The following is a 21,027-nucleotide window of genomic DNA, read 5'->3' as shown; positions in this document are numbered from 1 at the left end:
TTTCTAGTGCAATACAAACATTCGCTGCTGATGATTTCTGCTTCATACGTTTCTGACATAAAACACTGATCATTCCATATAGCACAAAAGATCATTTCAAGATCAACTGTTTTTCACTTATTTTCCTAATTGTCTAAAAAGGAATGGCTACAGCTATAAAAATACACTGAAATCATACCCAAATCCACAGCCATAAAACACACTCTCAAACTGAACAAAATTGCCCTTGATTGGGCCAGAGAACTAGCAAATGAGAGAGAACTTGCTGGATGTTAAAATAAAGACAAATGTCAGTGGAAAAACACAATATAAAAGATAATATTCCAAACTGCTTATAACGTTTTTCCCCCTGATGTGATCCATAGTTTTGGATGAGGCATCTACTAACAAAACTGGTCTGGAGATAGCACCTAGGTTAATTAAGACTTCTTCATTGCTTCTTCCAAAATTAAGGGCATTAATAAATAAATAAAATCAATAGTTTTTGCTGTACTGTCTAGGGAAGGTATTATACTACATTTTGGAGCATCAGCAACAAGAACACTAGTGAGGTCCATATATTGAATGATTACCACCCCATTTCATCTCAAAAGTATTGGCTGCATCTTTTCAGAGAACACAGTTCCACTGCTACACAGCTCAATGATTTTTTTACCCATATACAGGGACTAAACAAGCTGCGTGTGTGCTTACAGTAGAGAAAGAAATAACAATATAAACTTATTGACTCGACTTGGGGAGCCCTTAGGGACTCTATACAGTGCAGATTTGGGTTTCAAACCATCTTTGACAGAGATTAATCAATTTAAATCTACAAAATTGTGGTTTAAAATCCAATGTTCTAAAGTCAATGCGTTTAACTAAGAAACAGGTTGATTAATTAGCATGTTAATATCAGAGTGAAGCTTCAGCTGTTCTTACCTGATTGAACCTCCGAGTGAAGGCCACTACATTAGGTGCAAGGCTATGCTTCTCCTTCTTGTTCCATCCACAGCTGGCCAGCTCCTAGAAAAAACATGTCCAAATTTAAAAAGAAAGGAATGTTTCTAAGAAAGATATTTAAAAGAAAATAATCTTCATATCAGTTACTCTACATTGTTAACTTTAGTTACTACTAATAAAATATATAATATATAAATAAATAAGTATAAATATAAGTCATAGGAAAAATGGGAGACCCACATAGTACACTGCCTAAATTTCACGTGCCAAGAATGTGAAAAGCAGTAATCAGAGCAAAGGGTGGCTATTTTGAAGAAACTAGAATATAAAACATGTTTTCAGTTATTTCACCTTTTTTTGTTAAGTACATAACTCCACATGTGTTCATTCATAGTTTTGATGCCTTCAGTGAGAATCTACAATGTAAATAGTCATGAAAATACAGAAATAGCACTGAATGAGAAGGTGTGTCCTAACTTTTGGCCTGTACTGTATACAACAGCCTTACATACTTTCCCCCCCCCCAATATCCTGTTATAGAGAGAACAAAAAAATAAATTATGTACATCAGGCACCATGGTTCTAAATCTCTGTGGCAGAGGACATATCTAAATGGATATTATTAAAAGACTCATAAAGTTAATATGACCTACTTTACAAAAAAAATAATAATAATCACCTATGGAATTCCTACACATAAACCTATTAAGACCCCAGCTAAGGGTACACTGTCCAATAAAGCATTTTCAATTTACTGTGAAATGGCCTATTTAACATGCTATGATGTCCCAACTTCATGGCAAATGTTATGCCTCATTATAGTCTTTCAGGTTCATATAAGGTATGGTAATGCTGTATGTTATAGTTTTACAGCAGGCTCACAGACTGTGCAGTGAAAAGGCAGCTGGAAATATTTAGAAGTGTTTAAGTTGTGGGTTTGGAAGCTAAAGTTTCCACGTGTGTAAGCAGCAGACCCTTTTGGATATTGTCCCTCATTACCAAAATATTCCTGTCTTTTTGCAAAGTCACCATTTTAGCCCACACAAGTTGATTCAGGACTGGCTGCGCACACACATTTACACAGACCTGAAGAAAGGGAGACATGTCTAATTAAGTCTAGTTTACCTGATTGCCTTTAGGCTAATTCAATAATACATCATGTCTGTCATGGTGAGAAATGGTGGCTTTGTTCTTTTGTAAAGGCAATGCATTTTTATCTTTAACACAATGTTGCTATGATGTGGAACTAAATAGAACCTAATGACAACAGGTAAAGTCTCTTACCTGCTGGTTTTAAAAAAAATATCAGATGCTGAATTTGTGTCAGAAGCAATGTTAAAATTCAGTGTCATAAGAGTATGTTAAAGTGTTATAACATTGAATAGGAGCTAAAATACAAATCCAGAAAAATGTCAATGCACTGTATTTTTTTTAGCCTGCTTTATTCTCAAAATGGCAAACTTAGGGTTAAGTAAACATAAGAACTGGTCTGATGCAAGGTTGGGCTACAAGAAACTGATTCATCAGATAAACATCAACGGTCCCAGTGTTCATTAAAAACACTAACTAGGCACATGCACATCTGATACATCTTCAGAACTTTAGCGTAGCGTATAGTGTGACAGATATCCCAAATGTTTATAAAGTACAGTAAATTTGTACTAATTTCCTTATTTGAAGACACAATACAAGGTAATCAATTTGGATTAAGCAGTGGGGCCCCACCTAAAAACCAAATCAACAGAACAAGGTAAGTCAAAATGTCTCTTCTAATTGTTAAGCTTTATATTTAAGCAGCGAATTAAAGCCACAGTGAGAACAAAATACTGTTGAGCTCCACCGTTTAATACAGAAACAACAGGAGGCCTTACCTCCATGTTGTCCACATGGGCTGATATTTAACAATCATTCCCAACAATGTCTCATTTAGTTCTTTTGAAAATCCACCAAACGGCTCAGAATTGAATGTTTTTTCCATCTATATTGTCCATGGTTGACATGCCAGGATAAAAGGTTTATCAAACTTTTCTTTCTTTTTTTATATAAGGCAGGGTCACTTACACAAGCCAAGCTGTTGAGGCTCTGCTCCAAATTGAAGAAAAGAAAAGAAAGAAAGAAAAAAAAAATGGTAACAGAAAGTTTATTATATGCTTAAAAAGATGCCTCTCTGCTTCGCAATCTGTCTATTTTTATCAAGGCAAGTCGTGCCTGTTAGACCCACTCTATGAAACATTCAGTTAAAGCAATTTAGAGGGAGCAAGCATGCTGAAGACAACACAAGCAAATACCATGTTAATGTGTGGCCTCTGGGGTAGAATAAAACCACTTCCACTGTCAAAAATGTCAGATTTGGAAGGCCTTGATGTAATGAATGGTAGTAAAGTATCCAGAATTAATATTCAAGGAAGTCAAAGTCAGCACTTTTAATATTAACTCTTTTTCCAGAGGGAGCTACTATTGTAGGTTAATGAATTCAGCATGCCTGACGGTGCATTTCTATTACAGGGCAATCTAATTAGCTCAAGCAAATAGCACAAATAAGATGGATGTTAGCACCTCTTTATAAGTTGTATGTTTGCTGCAAATCTACAAGGTCCCCTGGACATGGTTTTAGAACTTCTTTTTTGGCCATAAAGCCACAGGCAATATACTGACTACAAGCAGATAAACACCACAGCTCAGCATCTGAAAATGCAATGGAAAATCATATTCACTCATGACTAATAAAGCTCTAGGGAAGAAGAATGGTGGAGATATTTTATACCATTTCCTGAGCCCCACACAGACCTCTATTAACAATACAAAATGGTGTGAACGCCAGGGCAGTTAATGCAGCCACAACTGCGCTGCGGTGAGGCTTGATGGATATATCCTTCCCTGCAGATGCATTTTCTAACACGGAGCAGTAATGGAGCTCAGCATTAAACAGAGAATCAAGTAAGAGAGGAAAGTGTGTGGAAACAGAGCAGCAGACTGCTGAAATGAAAGCTATGGGTCTCTACCTTATAACTGTAAAGCTCAGATATCACACCAAAACATAATTACTGTTACAACTAAAAGAGGGAAAAAAATGTTGCTAGTGTGCACATTTGAAAATTAACCAAGGCAGCCATTTGTAATACAAACTTATTCATGTTCTGCTCTACGCTTTTGTCCACAGCAAAATAATCCATGCCCAACATTTTCTGCAAATGCATGCTTTATTAAGTTTTAGGATTAAGTTGCTATGGACAGGAGCATAGAGCAGGAACAGCATCGACAGAGGTCCTTGTCTTAGGCTTTATTTGGGCGACCTGTATCACCCACAATAATATAACAAGAAAGACTGAGTAAACATTTACATGCATTATTTCTGCTGTTATGTCACCAATGCTTTTAACAGTGATTAACAGGACTGTGTGTGCTTTGTTCTCAGTCGTTGTTTGAAGTTTTAAAAGTAGTTTCCAGCTAGAAGATGCTTCTTCTTGTGACTCGCTTGTTAAACATGGACACACCACCCCTAAAAAAAATTAAACAGAAGGTCGGTGTGTTGTATTCTTTCTGGGTTCTGTATAATGCCATATTGGCAGAGTATAATGATTCACTTTGTCAGGGCTGCATGTTGGCACAGTGTAGCTTTGTAAAATGTTTTCAATGGGGTGTTCTTCTTTCAAATATCTTGTTTCCTGAACTGCACAAACTCTGCCCCTGCTCCAACCAGGTATATACCTTCCAGACAAACAAGGTCTGCACACTTATGCGTCTACCGCGTCCAAAGTTTGCAACCAGATAGACTTTTATTCTCATCAGAGTTTAGATGCTGAGAATCATTATATGTAAAAGATTTACATAGTCCCCTGCGTCCTCCCTCCAAAACAAAAACACAAGACAATACATAAAGCCAATACAGAGTTAACATCACAATTTATCAGTTGGGTTTCCAGGTTCTTGTAATGAGCACATTCTAAATCACTTACAGTTTATGTTCTGTATTTTCATTTTTTTGCATGACAGTGACTGTATGTTGACACTATGCTAGTTATATGTATGCGTGTTTCATACGTGGTTCATTTTTAAGAGGAAGGTGCTCAACGTTGTTATAAAAAAGAAAAAAGAAAGAAATCGTGACAACTGCATGCTTTTCAAATGGCAAAAACAATAAAACCATCTACCCACTGAGACACATGGCAGTTTATGGGTGTTTCTATTCAGAGAAATTGAATTTTTAAATTGAGGTAAACTGGAAAGTAGGTCAGCCACTTAGTGGTCATCCTTCTGTAATGACACTAATGTTACTTAGACTAACAGTTATTCAAACACTGGAATAAGATAAAACCATCCAGACCCACTCACACCAAACATAAGAGCACATTCTGTCCGCTTCTGAGAGTGAGAAAGTTAAAGAGCATGAGTGCGAGTGTGAGAGAGGGAGAGACTGATTTAATAGCTGCCAGACTATTCCAAACACAGCCAGCCATATAAAAGAGAAGGAAAAAAATTACCAAGTGCCAAGAAGATAACACATAGCATGACATCATCCAGCCAAAAAAAACTGTCTGGAAACCCCTGGACAGATGTGCAGGTCATTCATTTTGATCTTGTACAACAGAAAAAAGGAATGGTTATCTGTACTCTAAACGGTTTGCTTGCCAACAGCAGCCGGAGTCTGAAAGAGCACAATTGGTCTTGCTCTCTCAGGGGTGGGTTGATGGCTTTTTGTTCCCACATCACCACTAGTGTAATGTAGGTAAGCACAGGCGTCTGTTAGCTGTTGTGACTTCACATGCATCAGAGAAGACTAGTAGTTTCACCCTCCTAGTTTTGTGGGCATAGGTTAGGTAGAAAATGGGGTAAAATTTGAAATAAAAATGTATATTAAAAACATAAAATAAATGCAACTTTAAAATACTGCAAAGAAATCACTTCATAGTTAACTGAAATAACCAATATACAGTGTAGTGTAGTAGTGCGACTCAGACAACACAGTAAACATTGTGGCTGAATCTCAAATGGCTCCCTACCCACTATATAGTGCACAACATGAGAAACAAAACAGTTTACACCAACACTATGCACAGCACAAACATTGTGAATGCATCGCATAGAAACCTTTATGTCATGAAGTAGTGCACCACCATATGGCGCAAGGAGGCATTTGAGTGTTAGTCTCTGGTCTCATAATGCTAGTAGGTTAAAACAGGTGATACTCGATTCATCAACAGGTGTATGCATCATCCCTAAACCTATTTCACTGAATCAAATCAGGAAATCCCTAGTGCTTTTCATGACAAATAGACCTATAACAATTGCAAAATTACTTTCCTTGCCTTGTGAAGTGACTGCATTGACATACATAAAGATATGGACAGTTTTGCTTTCTTTTTTGTAAAAGTTTCCTTTTTAGAGATTGTCCTTTTTGAGGCACCATGTAAGGCCAGTTCCTGGCCAGTGCACGATTGTAATGATGTAAGTGCTCTGGAGTCGAACGGCTGAGACACTGTGTTCTGTAGAGGTTGGCTCTGTGGGAGCCTTAGTGAGTGTCGGGAACACACAGCTGTACAGAGAGCTGCCACGTCAGTAGAATCTCAAACATCACAGAATGCAAAGCACCCGGAGGACCCAGCTGTGGGATACACAGCCCTACTACTCTTGTGCTCTTATGCTATGCAGTTGCCACCCACATCTGAAACCTTACCTCAGGCTGTATTGCTTTAAATACAGGAGCATCCATCAAAGTGATCTGGCCCTTTGAGGAAGAAAAAAAAAAAGATCAAAGTTCTCCAACATTAAAAGTCTCCCTGGTTAAGCAGCAGAAAACTTAACTTAAACTTCTGTTTTGGATATGATTAAACATGCACTATGTGGACACTAAATAATCTCATTTCAAAACCATGACAATGATGGTCTCTTTTCTTATTAGCTTAGAATTGCACTGGATGGATCTATACCTAGAAATGCATATGAATAAAATTTTATGTACATAAAACGATCAGCCTAACAACATTAGCACCATGCCTAATATTGAAAAGAACCCCCCCTTGTGCACAACAGATCTGACCATTCAAGGCATGAACTCCTCAAGACCTCTGAAGGAGTCCTGTGGTAACTGGCAACCAATATCTTAGCAGCAAATCCTTTTAGTACTGCAAGTTCTGAGGTGGGGCCTCTATGGATCAATCTTGGACCACTTTGAGTAGGTACAGACCCCTGCCATACCAGAAAATCCTCACAAGACCTGCCTGGTGTTTTAAAGATGCTCTGACCCAGAACGACTGGCCATCACAATTTGCCCCTTGTTAATGTGGCTCAGATCCTTACCCTTGTCAATTCTTACTTTTAACACATGGCCTTTACGAACTGACTGTTCACTTGCTGCTTAATATAGCCCACTTCTTGACAGATGCAACTGTAGATGGAAACGTTTTTCACTTTCATTTATCACCTGGCAGTGATACTAATGTCATGGCTGATTTTTTCCCCATCTTTTTCACAGATCATCAAGCATGGTAATAGGTCTACAATGTTGTGGAGCTCTGAGGAACCATGCTCATCCATTGCTTCTTCTCAAATTTAGGTATTTAATTTTTTTTCCTGCATTGCTGTTAAGATGTCATTGCATTCAACAACAAGAGCGTTACTGAGGTCAGGACGTTGGTTGATCACCACCCCACCTCATCCCAACTCCCTCAACTCATTCCAAAAGTCTCAGACGGAGCACATTCTGCAGTTTCACTGCTCCACAGCTCAATGCTAGGAGGCTTAATACCTCTCTAGTCCACACCTGGCATTAGGCATGGTGCCAATGCCAGGTGTGGCATTGAATAGCTGCTAATGGGGATCCAAATAAAACAACAATAGGTATTGTTGTTTTATTTGGATCCCCATTAGCAGCTATTCTTCCTGGGGTCTGACAAACAAATATAACAATTTAAAAACAAAGCAACACACACATACATACACACAAGTCATATAACGAAAAATACACATAATAGTAAGGTATAATAATATTTCATTTCAATCACCTTATACCCTCCATTTAGCATGTACGCCGGCAGTAAGGATCAATCGTCTCTCCAGTTCTGTGAGATAGTGTCTTTTTATTAATTTTTTAAAGCTCATTTTACCACCAGTTTTGAGCAGTGTAACAGGCACTAGGTTCATGTTTATCCCCTCCAGACAGTTCTATTCTATTGGTAGAACCTGTCTACAGGCACTAGATAAGCTGTGTGCGCACATTTACACATCTGTGTCAGCAATTGGTGCAACTTAACATAGCTAAATGCATTTATTAGAAGCAGTGTCCACAAGTCCACAAACATTTAGACAGTGTATTGTCACTGCAATATCAAGCAAAATTTATTAGCCCATATTTTTACAAGATGTCAATATTTCTAAAGCATTTTACTCTGATGTTTACTGAGTGCGTGTCCATAAACTGAAACACTCACAGCAAACTCCTCAGGTGTCACTTTGAGCACGTCAAACACCACCGCATCATAGCTCTTAGCAGAGTCCAAACTCCGCCCATCCAGAGACTCAGAACTACTGCTGTCCTACAAGGAAAGAACATATAAACAATATAAAATAAGCACATTCTCTAAATTGTCTTAAAGCTAGCCCAGCTGGGCATTCGACAGTATGCCTAACTGCATCAAGAACAAATATGCATCAACTTCAACTTCCTTTTTTTCTAAGTTACTAGAAAGAGATTCAAAAATATTATATGAGTAGATTTTAAAAATTAGGACACAATATGAATCCATGATTTATGCTGCATTCTAACTGTCCTTGTTCCAAAAAGTTCAGAATTCTACTGTGAACGTTTAATCAATTTAACTACCATTGTCCAGTTGAATTACTGTTACGTCTGATCATTTAGCACCGAATATAAATACATAGCTACATAAGCACAGTGTTTCTATGATTTTATTGACCGTCATAACGTGCCAACTGATTTAGTGAAGTCCTTCCAGTAATATAATTGAATCCATTTTTGGATCTCATATCAAAGTGTAAAAATAGACTTCACAATAGACACATAAGGAGAAAAGATATAGACACCATGAAATAATTCTCTCGTCAGCACATTATCCTGATGCAGAACCTTTGAAGTGCCAGGCTTTATATGTGCGCACATTTAAAGCTATTAATCTTTTTACATGCACTCTTCATTAAGGGGATTCTTTTAGTTCATTCACTTTTTAGGCATTCATGTCAGTTCAGTAGCAATCATTAAATAGTCCATCAACGATGACTGCACTCTCCATCATCTAGACATACTGATGCCTCCTGGTCCTTTGGGCAATTTTGTTAATGAACTGGATGTTCTCTTGAGTGGACTCCCTGTTGACACCCCACTTGTTGACTTCAACCTTCCATCAGAGAAACTCCAGTCATCTTGCCTTCTCCCATTCCTATCCTCTTTTGATCGCGCGTTCAACCAGTCTGCACCAACACACAGAGCAGGGAACACTCTGGACCTGATCTTCAGCAGACCTGTATGCTCTGGATGTGGCTGTGACTCCTTTGGACTTCTCTGATCACCACTTTCTCTCCTTCTCACTCCCCCTCTCTGCTCCTTCAACCACCACTTCTGCAAGCTCTTCCACTCTTCACCGCAATCTTCGCTCTGTTTCCCCCTCAGCTCTTGCCTCAACTGTCCTGACCACTCTTCCCCATCTTGAATCTTTCTCCTCTCTCCCACTTGAAACTGCTACAGACACTCTCCTCTCATATATCTCCACCTCTGTCGACCTTCTCTACCCTTTCTCCCCTAGGTCAACACATTCTTCTCCACCTTCCCCGTGGCTGTCAGATGTTCTCCGCAACAACCGTAGAGAGCTAAGACTGGCTGAAAGGAAGTGGCGGAAGTCACAACACGACTTCGACCTCCACTCCTATCAGTCTCTTCTCTCCAGGTTTAGAACGGAAGTTGCTGCCGCTAAAGCATCTTGATACAGGGGGAAATTGGAATCATCTGCATCTGACCCATGCAAACTCATCACCATCTTCTCCTCTCTCCTCAACCCTCCTACTCCCACACCTCCCACTACCCTGTCTGCAGAAGATTTTGTCTCCTTCTTTGAAGAAAAGGTTGACAAGATCCGCCGATCTTTCCCACCTACCTCTACCCCCCTCTCTAGGCACTGCCCTCCTCCTCCCTCTTCTCTGACCTGCTTCTCTCCTCTTTCCACAGATGACCTGCTACATCTTCTCACCTCCAATAATCCTACCACCTGTCCACTAGACCCTGTTCCATCCCCTCTGTTCCAAACAATCGCTCCAAACCTCCTTCCTTTCATCTCCTTTGTCATAAACAGCTCTTTGTTATCAGGTCATGTACCATCGGCCTATAAGTCTGCCAGAGTTGTGCCTATCCTAAAGAAACCAACTCTGGACAACTTGGACATCGGCAACTACAGACCTACCTCTCTTCTCTCTTTCCTCTCAAAGATTCTCGAACGTTCTGTCTACAACCAACTGTCTCTCTTTCTCACTCAGAACAATCTTCAGGACCCTCACCAGTCTGGCTTCAAAGCTGCACACTTTACTGAAACTGCTCTCATTGCAGTTACAGAGAAGCTCCATGCAGCTAAAGCTGCCAGACTGTCCTCAGTTCTGATCCTTCTTGACCTCTCCGCAGCTTTTGACACAGTGGACCACAAGATCCTCCTGTCTATCCTTGCCGGCCTTGGAATTACCGGCTCTGCATGGCGATGGTTTGCATCGTACCTGCAGGGACGCTCATACCAGGTAACATGGCAGGGCGACACGTCCTCTCCTTGTAGTCTCTCCACTGGTGTTCCACAAGGCTCGGTTCTTGGTCCTTTTCTTTTCTCACTCTACACTAGCTCTCTTGGTAAAGTGATATCCTCTAATAGATTATCTTACCACTGTTACGCCGATGACACTCAACTCATGCTCTCTTTCCCATCGTCTGACACACAGGTTTCTGCCCGCATCTCAGCATGCCTCGCCGACGTCTCTTCTTTGACCACCTCAAACTCAACCCCAGCAAGACAGAGCTGCTGTACATCCTGGGAACTGCTGGACCAAAAAACGATCTTGCCATCACCTTTGAGAACTCACTGGTCACTCCTTCTACAGAAGCTCAAAGCCTTGGTGTAGTCATGGATGATCAGTTATCGTTCTCAAGTCATGTTGCAAACGTAACTCGGTCCTGCAGATTTCTCCTGTACAACATCCAGAGAATTCGACCCTTCCTCTCTAGAGAGGCCACCCAGGTGCTTGTTCAGTCTCTCGTCACTTCCAGACTTGACTACTGCAACTCTCTTCTGGCTGGTCTTCCTCTGCGCACCATCAGGCCCCTGCAACTCATCCAGAATGCAGCGGCACGGGTCGTCTTCAATGTCCCTAAATTCAGCCATGTCACTCCACTGCTGCATTCTCTTCACTGGCTTCCTGTTGCTGCCCGAATCAGATTCAAAACCCTGACGCTGGCCTACAAAGCAAAGAACGGACCAGCCCCTCCGTACTTGATGGCAATGGTCAAAAGCCGATCCGCACCTAGAGCCCTTCGAGCTTCAAGTACGGCTCGGCTCGACCCGCCATCCCTCAAAACCCGCGGAAGACAAGCGTCCAGGCTTTTTTCTGTCCTGGCACCAAAGTGGTGGAACGAGCTTCCCCTGGGTGTCCGAACAGCAGAGTCGCTCGCTGTCTTCAAACGCAAGACTGAAGACCCACCTCTTCCGAGAGTACTTGGACGATTAGAGTACTATGGTCACCTTATTGTCTTGTGTTTAGTAATGTCTAAGCTTAGAGGTATCCTTTGAATTATTGGTCTAATCTAACTAGCTAAGGCTTTTCTTGGGTAAATAGCAAAGCACTTTGTAAGTCGCTCTGGATAAAAGCATCTGCTAAATGCCATAAATGTAAATGTAATGCCTAAATAGTGTAAACGAAACGAGTTAAAGCATTCCTGTATCACTTCAATATTTGCACTTTAAGTATGTATGTTCACGTATGTTACGAAAAAAACTTCTCCAAAACAGCAACTTTACAGGAGAAAGAAAGCCCCTTCTTAACCTTCAATTGAAAGGCAATGTAAAAAAGATTTTATCATAAGTCATTCTGGAACATTTCTAGTGGTCCATTCTTCAAGAAATTCTGACACAACAACAGACAGAACGAAGAGTGTTGTGAGATTGCATCAATTTAAGTTTGTTCTTTTGACTTTAGAATTTAGGACTGCTCTATAGTCATAACTGTTCTAGCTATAGCCTTAGAATCAAGTTGCAAGCTGCATGTGTGTATACTTAACTGATAAGATGTGAAATGAAATGTGAAAGTTGTAATGAAAATACTTCTCCAGCTGTCAAGAGCGATAAGCTTCTACCCATGAGAGCTGCCATCTTAGTCATACTAATGCAGCACACTCTGGGAGCAAAGTAAACAGCTGCCCAAACGCCTTAAAGGAGTAATAAACAGCCATCTATGGAAAGCTTCCATAACACATTTTTTGTTGAGGTCACTGAAAATAAAGAGAAGGAACATGCAGTTCCAGTTTTTGTGATCTACAGCTAATCAGCTAGGAAATGTTATTAGAAAGTAGTAGAAAGTGTGGCACCTCCTTTGAAGTTTGGGATGTGCAGATTATAGGATTTTACGATTTTAAAAGGACACATTAAATGAATCCCTGACTAACTGCCTATGCCCCAAAAACGCCCATGACTGATCTTTGACACTATGAACGTTTAAAACAGTTAATGTTCTGAATGTACTGCATGTTTAAATCACACTGTCCAAACATATAGAGGACACTAATCAATACTTTGTGTTGAGAAGTCAAGCAGCCTATATACTGTATGCATGTGTGTGTAGGGGTTGTTTAGCACCTGGGTGGTGGCAGAGGTGATGCTGATGTTGGCAGGGAGCCCATTCCTCCTGTACATGCTCTCAGCCAAATGAGGAGACCCAGCAGACCTCAGCTGCTCACTGTAACACACGACCTTTCAGCCATCCCTGCAAAACACAGATTTTTGCTTAATTCATTTGTAATGGGTGTATTCACTTAAATAATGATTTGTTAAGGATGTTTCTGTAGAAATCAATTTTACATCATTAAAAATAAATACTATACAAATAACATAACCATAAGTGATTCAATTTAAATGGCTTCTATTAATTATTTTATGTATTATTCAGATTAGTTTATAAAACGACATGTTTACACAGTAATGGCCTTTTTACACAATAATTAAGTTTAATATTTTAACATTTAAAAAATAAAAATAATATATTTTGAGCAAACATTGAGTACACATTTTATTGACTAATAATATACACAAAATCAAAAAATAGTCACAGTTTCATTTTGATTTCAGCTCAACAAAAATCTGTTACAAAATTTATACACACACACACACTATACAGGCCTACACCAAAAACTTATTATTAAAATATATAATAAGCCATCCTAACAATGAAATATTGACTGTGAAAATAAGACATACAGTTTTAGAAATTAACCAGATCACACAGTATCTGAACACTTGGTGAAATCCTGAAATCTGTAGAATTCTGGAATACATGTAACGCTCAGTTTGTCCAGCAGAGGGAAGGCTTCTCCAGCAGTAAAGGCTCCTTTGTCTCTCCTCCCGACTCCTGCATCCCAGTCTGCCCTACATTTAGCAAATCAGCCATTTCTCAGTCCAATAAGCCACATCTCATCTCCAGCATTCACATCTGACCTATTGCACAGTTTTTTCTCAACCATTCTCTTGTTTTGCTACATGGTGGGGATGAAACCCTAACCTAAAGAGTTAATAGTAGTGCCAATTAACTCAAAAAACAACAAACAGAAAACCGCCAGATTTTGACATGGCAGGAAGCAGTTCAGCACACAATCATACTAGACACGGATTTCTGCTGCGTTTGTCCTCTAAATTTCCCCTCGTTACTCGTAGCACTACTTGTTACCAGAGGAATAGCAAAAAAAGGTCAGAAGATAATCACACTCCAGACCTGAAAGAGCTGTATCAGCACTGCAAAACTCTGTTCCCACAGCAGTAATAAGGGAGAGTCCTTGTACTACAGACCCAGAAACCTAGCAAGAGATCAGTCTGTGTGCTAAGACTACTCCTATTCATATCACTGGGTTCTTCATTCACTGATTCCCTTTAGTAAATTAAAATGACATCCCTCTTTGGAAAACAGCAACAAACAGACACTCTCCCTAAATAACTAGCAAACAATGAATTTAATATACCAAATAATGGTTGATTAATAATTAAAATTAATTAACAGTTAATTAAGCACACCTTAAATATAGTTTTATACATACAGTGTCCAAATGACACATTTTGTTGCCCTTTTTTGCTCCTTTGCAAATGTTCATGCTTTAAACATTTCAGGCTCCTAAAAAGCTTGTATTAAACAGGGACTGCTCTAAGCAACTGTTTAAAAGTTTTAAAATGAAAGTAATTGATGAAGTATTTTTAAGCTAGCAGTTTCTACAGTGTGGGCACAAGCATCACTGACAACACTGCATGAGAGGATGGAAGAACTGATTCTTCAAAATACCAGCATGTTTGCATTCAAATTTTAAAATTAGAAAAAGACAAAAATATGTAATTTGACCAAGATACCCAAGAATACAATTGTTTAGTGTGACCCATTTCTTGCCTATATTATTGTCGGTCATCCTCTACCCTGTCCATCAGTTTTAAGGGACCACACTACTGGTCATTGGCTTTAAAAGCATCTATGGCACAGGATATTAAAAACCCTGTCGGGAGACTCTGAGTGAGTAGGACTGCCCATTCCCCAATCACTCAGCATGAAACTAGGCTTGGCAGGCGTAAGCTGACACAAGAGAATTGGCAGTAAGATGCAATGACTGGCTTCATGTGACTAAAAAGTTGATGATGTAAAATCAATCAAATATTTAATGGTTTATTTTTAAACCAAATAATACAAATGTTGCCAACAATAAATAGAAGCAAGTACCAACCAGTTTGCATGAAGTAATTTCAATAATGCTGCTTCAAAGTATACAGAAAAAGAATTACAGTATTTTTTACATAGTCCGAAAGTAACTAAACAAAATCATGTTATCCCTCTGATAGGTTTGTTTTGCTTTTCCAGCCTAATGGTGGCATACCAAGTTTGCATGAATGGTTTAACCAATTTAACAGTTGGAACACTTTATTTAATTAATTTGTCATGGAATTATGAGGAAACATCTCCAGCCACATCTAGCCATGATGCTGCTTACTGGGTAAGTGTCAAATTACTTTTAAAGGTAAGAAAATAGAGGAAGTATGCAAGCTAACTATGCAATCGAATGGGAAAAAAATCTACACATTAATCACATCTTGATTGTTTCAAATAAATTTATTTGTCCAGGAAACATTACAACATCCTAGTAACCATAGCAATAAAAGCTGAACTCTGAAAGAAGAAGGGAGCCACAACACTAAAACTGGCAAGGCTGCAATACCAATCATGCATCTGTTGGAACATTTAACAGAACACAGCATTCTACAGTGTTCATATGTGCAATGAAGTGCTCCAAAGAGCTTTTTCTCAGCTTGGAAATATGTAGAAGAGCTGCAACCTGTGCCCCAACCACTTTCATATTTACACTAACTATATATACACTGCTCATTCAGTTGCAGTATTGCTGGCAATGGAGTCACTGCACACTTTCTGTCTGTGTTTTTCTTTTTTTAACAAATATGTAATATGTACTTATAATTTTTTTTTTAAAAAGACAGTGAATCTATTGTCATAAACAATGATCAACAAATCATGTGCAGCCCTACAATAAATTTAATTTTTAAGTTTATGTACCATACTTTGCTCAATTACACTTACCCATTTCGGACTGCTGATCTTTACATGTTTCAAATCCTATGCTGCCTGGGCCATCAGGCCACTCTTTGTACTTCAAAAGCGTCTGAAGCAGCACTGTGAAAAGAAAACAAAAACAAAACAGTGGCATGTGATCTCTGAATGCTCAAGACATTTCACTGATTTAAACAATTCATTCAATATTTAGATCATGAGTTCTCCTTCTTTAACGTACATTGTACAGGATGTAAACAATACCACAGAAAGGTAACTGCACATAAATAAACAGACATGTATAAAGTACTAGAGACCCAGACTTGAGTAAGAGTACAAGTGCTCTATCAAAAACGTGACTTGAGTAAAAGTGTTCTTTAAGCATCATACTTAAGTAAAAGTAATAAAGTATTCAACATTTTTTGTACTTAAGTACTGCAAGTAATTTATTCTAAAATTGACCAAGTAAAAGTACAAGTACTGCGTTATGTAGTTCAAAAGCAGTCAAAAGTCTGAATATCACTGTTTATATTATTTCAAATGCTTGGACTTGAGGACTGTCACAATTCCTTTGGCTGCAGTACAAGGACAGGAATGTACAAGACCAAGTACATGTACATGAAATTCATTAACTCTCTAAATAAACGTGCCCAAAAGATAGGCTAAACAGAATTCACAGCAGGTTTCATCAAACACAGTGACTGTGCCATCTACCGCTCTGGCAGTGATAATGTGGGTTTGAGTGGAAAGTGGAAGTAGGAACAAAAACACCAGTAGAGTACAGATACACCATTTTAGTACTTTGATTCTATACATCTCTGCAAATAAACCATCACAAAGCATATTAGAACCTACACCTACCTTGTTTGATCAGGGCCTTCTGGCTTTTCAGTTTGAACCAAAATAGCAGGTGTGATAGGTGGACCAAAGGATCAAAACAGTTATCAGTTATCATTCCTATTGCAGATACGATTATGAATTATTTTGTAACTATGTAGTTTAGCATGGTCTTGGGAGTTCCACTTGGTTCTATTTTAGGACAAATGGTTCTATGAATTATAACTAATTTAGTTAGAACTGTGAAGTGTGTGTGCTTATGTACAAGGTGAAAGGGGTTCAACAACAAAAGAAAAAGAATGTAAAATGAAGTAAAAATGAGACGTAGCAGGACATGAGGACTATCAAATCTGTTGGAAATATACTTGGTCAAAGACAAGCATGTTCATTTAGCAAATTCAAACTAGTCTTGAGTACAGCACTTGAAATATGTTCTGCTGGCAGTAATGCCATAATATTAGCAGTACAGAGGCAACCAAATAAATGCTTGTTTTTTGTTTGTTTTTCCCCCAGGAATGGCTACTTGCCAAAATGAACACACACATTCCTCTATAAACCAAACTGTGATAACGACAGGGCAAAGACAGATCACGTCAAGTTCTTTAGTGTACTCGCTAAAATGCAATGTGAAACCAAAACTAAACCAATCAAAATGTACACTATGTAACAAAACATGAACCTTGGTCTGGACTTTCAGGTATTTAAATTCCCCAAATCACTACGCATTTGGTTCCTTCATGGTTGTTGCATACAGAAAACAATGCGTAAAACATAGATACAAAGCCATATTTGTGGGGGATGTTAAAATTGTCATAGTAATTACTTACTTAATTCAAACAATATATAGACCTCAATATTGCCCATTGTGTTTATTTCTGTGTATTATAAAAGAGACATTGCTTTTATCCAGGAGCGCTGTTCTGCTCTCATGGCTGCTCTCTGTCAGAGGAGAGGACGTGTCTGTGAGCAGACAACATTTATTGGGTAGAAAAAGAGTGCAGTGCACTCAATATTGGTCATCTAAAGCTTGAATTCCAATGCAAAGGTAAATTTTTTATCAGGATACAAGTCACATGAAGTAACTAAAAAACTGAAATGATTCATTGTAAATGTTCTCTGTATTTGGCAAAAATACAGACACAAAACTATAGAAAAAAAGTTTCAATAGTTGTCATGCATAGATAGTGCTTTTATGATGCGCAAGTTCACTGTGTACAAAACAGAGGATACAATAGGACTACCTTTATTTTTTCATATAATATGTAACATTTAGTACACTTACTGTGAGAAGAAACACTGAGGAATACATTTGGAGTATCATTTGAATAAATAGCTTTTTTCTTTCCTTTATTGTTTTTATTCTTTCTAACAGTTTAACAACAAATTCTATATTATGTAACTGAAAAACGCATACCCATCAAAAGGCTTTTCCACCTAGGTTAGGACAGGTAATGGACCACTCTTAGCCAATCAGCTTGACAATGCCATATGTAGAAATACATGATACACTCATGTATGAGAAACATCCATCATCATGATTAAAAAAGGGGTAGAGCAAGGATTTCAAAGCCCAATACAGGGGACCCCACACCATGCCAGTTTTTTTTTATTTCCCTCAAACTATGCAGGCTACATTCTGTAATGGACCACTGTGATCAACCATAATCGGTCAATCTTTTTTTTTTTCGTGGGTGTATGCTGAGACTGACTTATTTTCAAATGTAGCCAAGCATTTACAGACAGACAGGAATTAAACACTTAATATAGTATTTAAAATCTACTAGTAAAACAAAAAAGAAAATAAACAGAAATGGAAATGAATACACCAAAATTAAAAGAAATAAAACCAGAGTTTGACGATAAAAGGGTAAAATCTGAAATCAAGTCAACTTTTAAATAAATTAATCAAAATGAGATTTTAAGCAACCAAACAAAATTTTGTTTAAACAAACAAAAAATAAATAAAGCTCAACTGAGACAAACACTAATATAATGATATGATGATATAATGAGAAAAGGTAAAATAATCAAGTAGAACAGTTACAGAAAAAGTGGAGGTGGTTAGAAATGAACAGTTAAACATTAAATCAGAAATCGCCATAATGGCAGGTCTTCTAGGGCGTTACCGGTATGCAGCAGTCAGTAAATAATAAAAGTTTCCTAGGAAGGGCAACCGGTGAACCAGAGACAAGAGTATGGGTGTCCAAGGCCATTGATCCATGGAGGCCATATCTAACAATTTACAGAACTTACAACTTACTGCTGCTAACCTCTTCGTTCCGGATCTTGCAGAGTCCATGTCTTGACAAGTCAAGGCTGTTATGGTGGCATAACACAAGCTAAACAATATTAGTTAGGTGGTTTATTGTTATGGCTTTTCAATGTATAGTGGATCTTTAATACAGGTGGAACTCATAGTGCTGAGTGCAAATAAGGCAGATAGTTATATTAAAGTGGACGATGAGTGTATAAACTACTCAAACCAACAAAACTATTCATTTTCTTCCTCCTTATTCTGGGAGCAGAAAATACTGAAAGACATTTTGACACAGTAAGCATAAATGAATTCTCTCTATCCCTGGTTCAATAAAATAAATCCAGATAAATCCAGAAAATCATAACTGTGAAATGTGTCTGAGTTTCAGTACTATATCTTTCCATAAATAGTCCCTGAGTGCTGGTACTATACATTTAATCTTTAATTTAATTTCATCAAAATGTTCTATAAATGTGTTAAATAAAAAGGGCATTCTGAATGTTTTGAAGTGTTTTACATGTTAACCAAGTGTTAAAACTAGGAAGTGTAGAATTTCTCCACCACAAACACAAAACTACACAAATTTCAGTGTTTTTAGAGATATAATCTACCTACAGGAGACATATTTTCAGTTACAAGCTACACTCCTGATATTACATAAACAAGTGTGCTTTTTGGTCTCTGCTCCTGTGCATCCCCCACACAGTCTGAAACACAATATTTCTTAGCATCCCTTTGAGAAACTACAGAAAGATTTATTTAAGCTTTCTTCAGAATATACATTCTCTGCCATTTGGGAAAAATTAGGAAACTGTCGCAAAGCAATTTTAGTTTTTTTTTTTTAGCCTTAAGCATGTCCTTAACATTTGGCTGCCAAGTGATTACAATAAAACGCCTCATTTGATGGCTGCGACTTGTTCACAATAACTGTTAGGTTTATTATCTGAATGATTCCAATTTAAAACCTTAATAAATACTGTACCCATCAAACCATTTAGAACATTACTCTTAAATGTTCAAACCAGCAACGAAGAAAAGTGCAACTTTTGCTTTTCCAGAATGAAGCCCCATTTTACATCCCAGTCCTGACTTCACTTCCTTCCGTTTTTGGTTCCGATATTCACAACGTTATTGGATGAATCTAACATATGGTAGTTCTGGGTGATATGATTTGATGAGAGGAGTTGCCTTGTGACTACACACATGGTAGTAGGTTTTTACGGGGGTGGGACATGAACACACAGAGTGGGGAGGTACTAGGACACTTTTAAAAAGTATTTGAATAATTACCCATACACCCCTACTGTATGAACAAAAGAATTACTGCACCTGCTCATGCCTTACATTAGGCAAGGTGCCACAACGTTAATGTTAATTTGCTCATATGAGTCCTATTCTATTGGTAGTACTTCTAAGGTTAATTTGCATAACATATATTGCATTGTTATCCCAACTTACAGTGAGAACTTGCCAGGCTACAGAATAGCCTCCCAAGACAATCAATGGGATAAGTCAATATCCTCCCAGATACACTTAGAAAAGTTCATTTTTGCAATATTGCACCCACATATTCTTCAGAAACACTTTAGAGGCCATTCAAATAAAATATACACTATATGTTCAACTGTTTATGAACACCCCTTCAAATGGATGCATTTAGTTTGCTGAAATAGATGTCATTTACCTTGATGAATGCAGATGAATCCCTGTAGAAAAGTCCTGCCAAAACAATTAGGACTCTCTGGAGCAAATAAACATGAACCTTTTGACATCATGCCCAATGCCAGGCATGGGTGGGCTAGGGGGTATAAAATCTCCCAGCACTTGAGTCATGTTCTCTGTAATGATGGTGCTCCATCCAACAATTTTGGGATGAGGTAGGGTGGAGAATCATCCAAGATCCAACTCTTGTTCTTGTGGCTAACTGTAACCAAATACTCACAACAAGGCTCTAAAATATAGTAGAAACAATAGCGGCAATAAAAGCAGGATAAACTTTTTTTTTTTTTTTTTTTTTTTTTTTTTAAAATACCCTTCAGAATGAAACAATGAATAAGCAGGCGTCCCAATACCAGTATTTGTCCATACTGTATTTGTATTCCACCATGCTGACATTGGCTGTTTGCTACTTTATGGTGAAAAAAACACTTATCATGTCTGACACAGCCTCCTTTCATTGCATTTATTTACATCTTTTTGGTGTA

General features: G+C 38.2%; 1 protein-coding gene across 5 annotated transcripts in view; it reads right to left on the bottom strand.

Annotated features, from left to right (window-relative positions):
* The window catches only part of ralgps1 (Ral GEF with PH domain and SH3 binding motif 1), an 87,152-nt gene that overhangs the window by 64,306 nt on the left and 1,819 nt on the right, over window positions 1–21,027 (bottom strand). For all 5 annotated transcript variants that reach the window (XR_011979833.1, XM_072682083.1, XM_072682085.1 and 2 more), the window contains exons 2-6: window positions 15,760–15,852; window positions 12,777–12,903; window positions 8,370–8,474; window positions 6,617–6,667; window positions 922–1,005 (exon numbers count right to left, since the gene is read on the bottom strand). Coding sequence is in view for 4 of the 5 variants with exons in the window: in XM_072682083.1 (XP_072538184.1) it covers window positions 922–1,005; window positions 6,617–6,667; window positions 8,370–8,474; window positions 12,777–12,833 (297 nt within the window). In the remaining variant the exon portion in view is untranslated. The remainder of the gene's footprint in view (window positions 1–921; window positions 1,006–6,616; window positions 6,668–8,369; window positions 8,475–12,776; window positions 12,904–15,759; window positions 15,853–21,027) is intronic.

The sequence above is a fragment of the Salminus brasiliensis genome, chromosome 6 (assembly GCF_030463535.1).
Source record: "Salminus brasiliensis chromosome 6, fSalBra1.hap2, whole genome shotgun sequence".
NCBI lineage: Eukaryota > Metazoa > Chordata > Actinopteri > Characiformes > Bryconidae > Salminus > Salminus brasiliensis.
The sequence above is the reverse complement of the archived record's forward strand: the minus strand, read 5'-3'. Positions and strand labels throughout refer to the sequence as shown.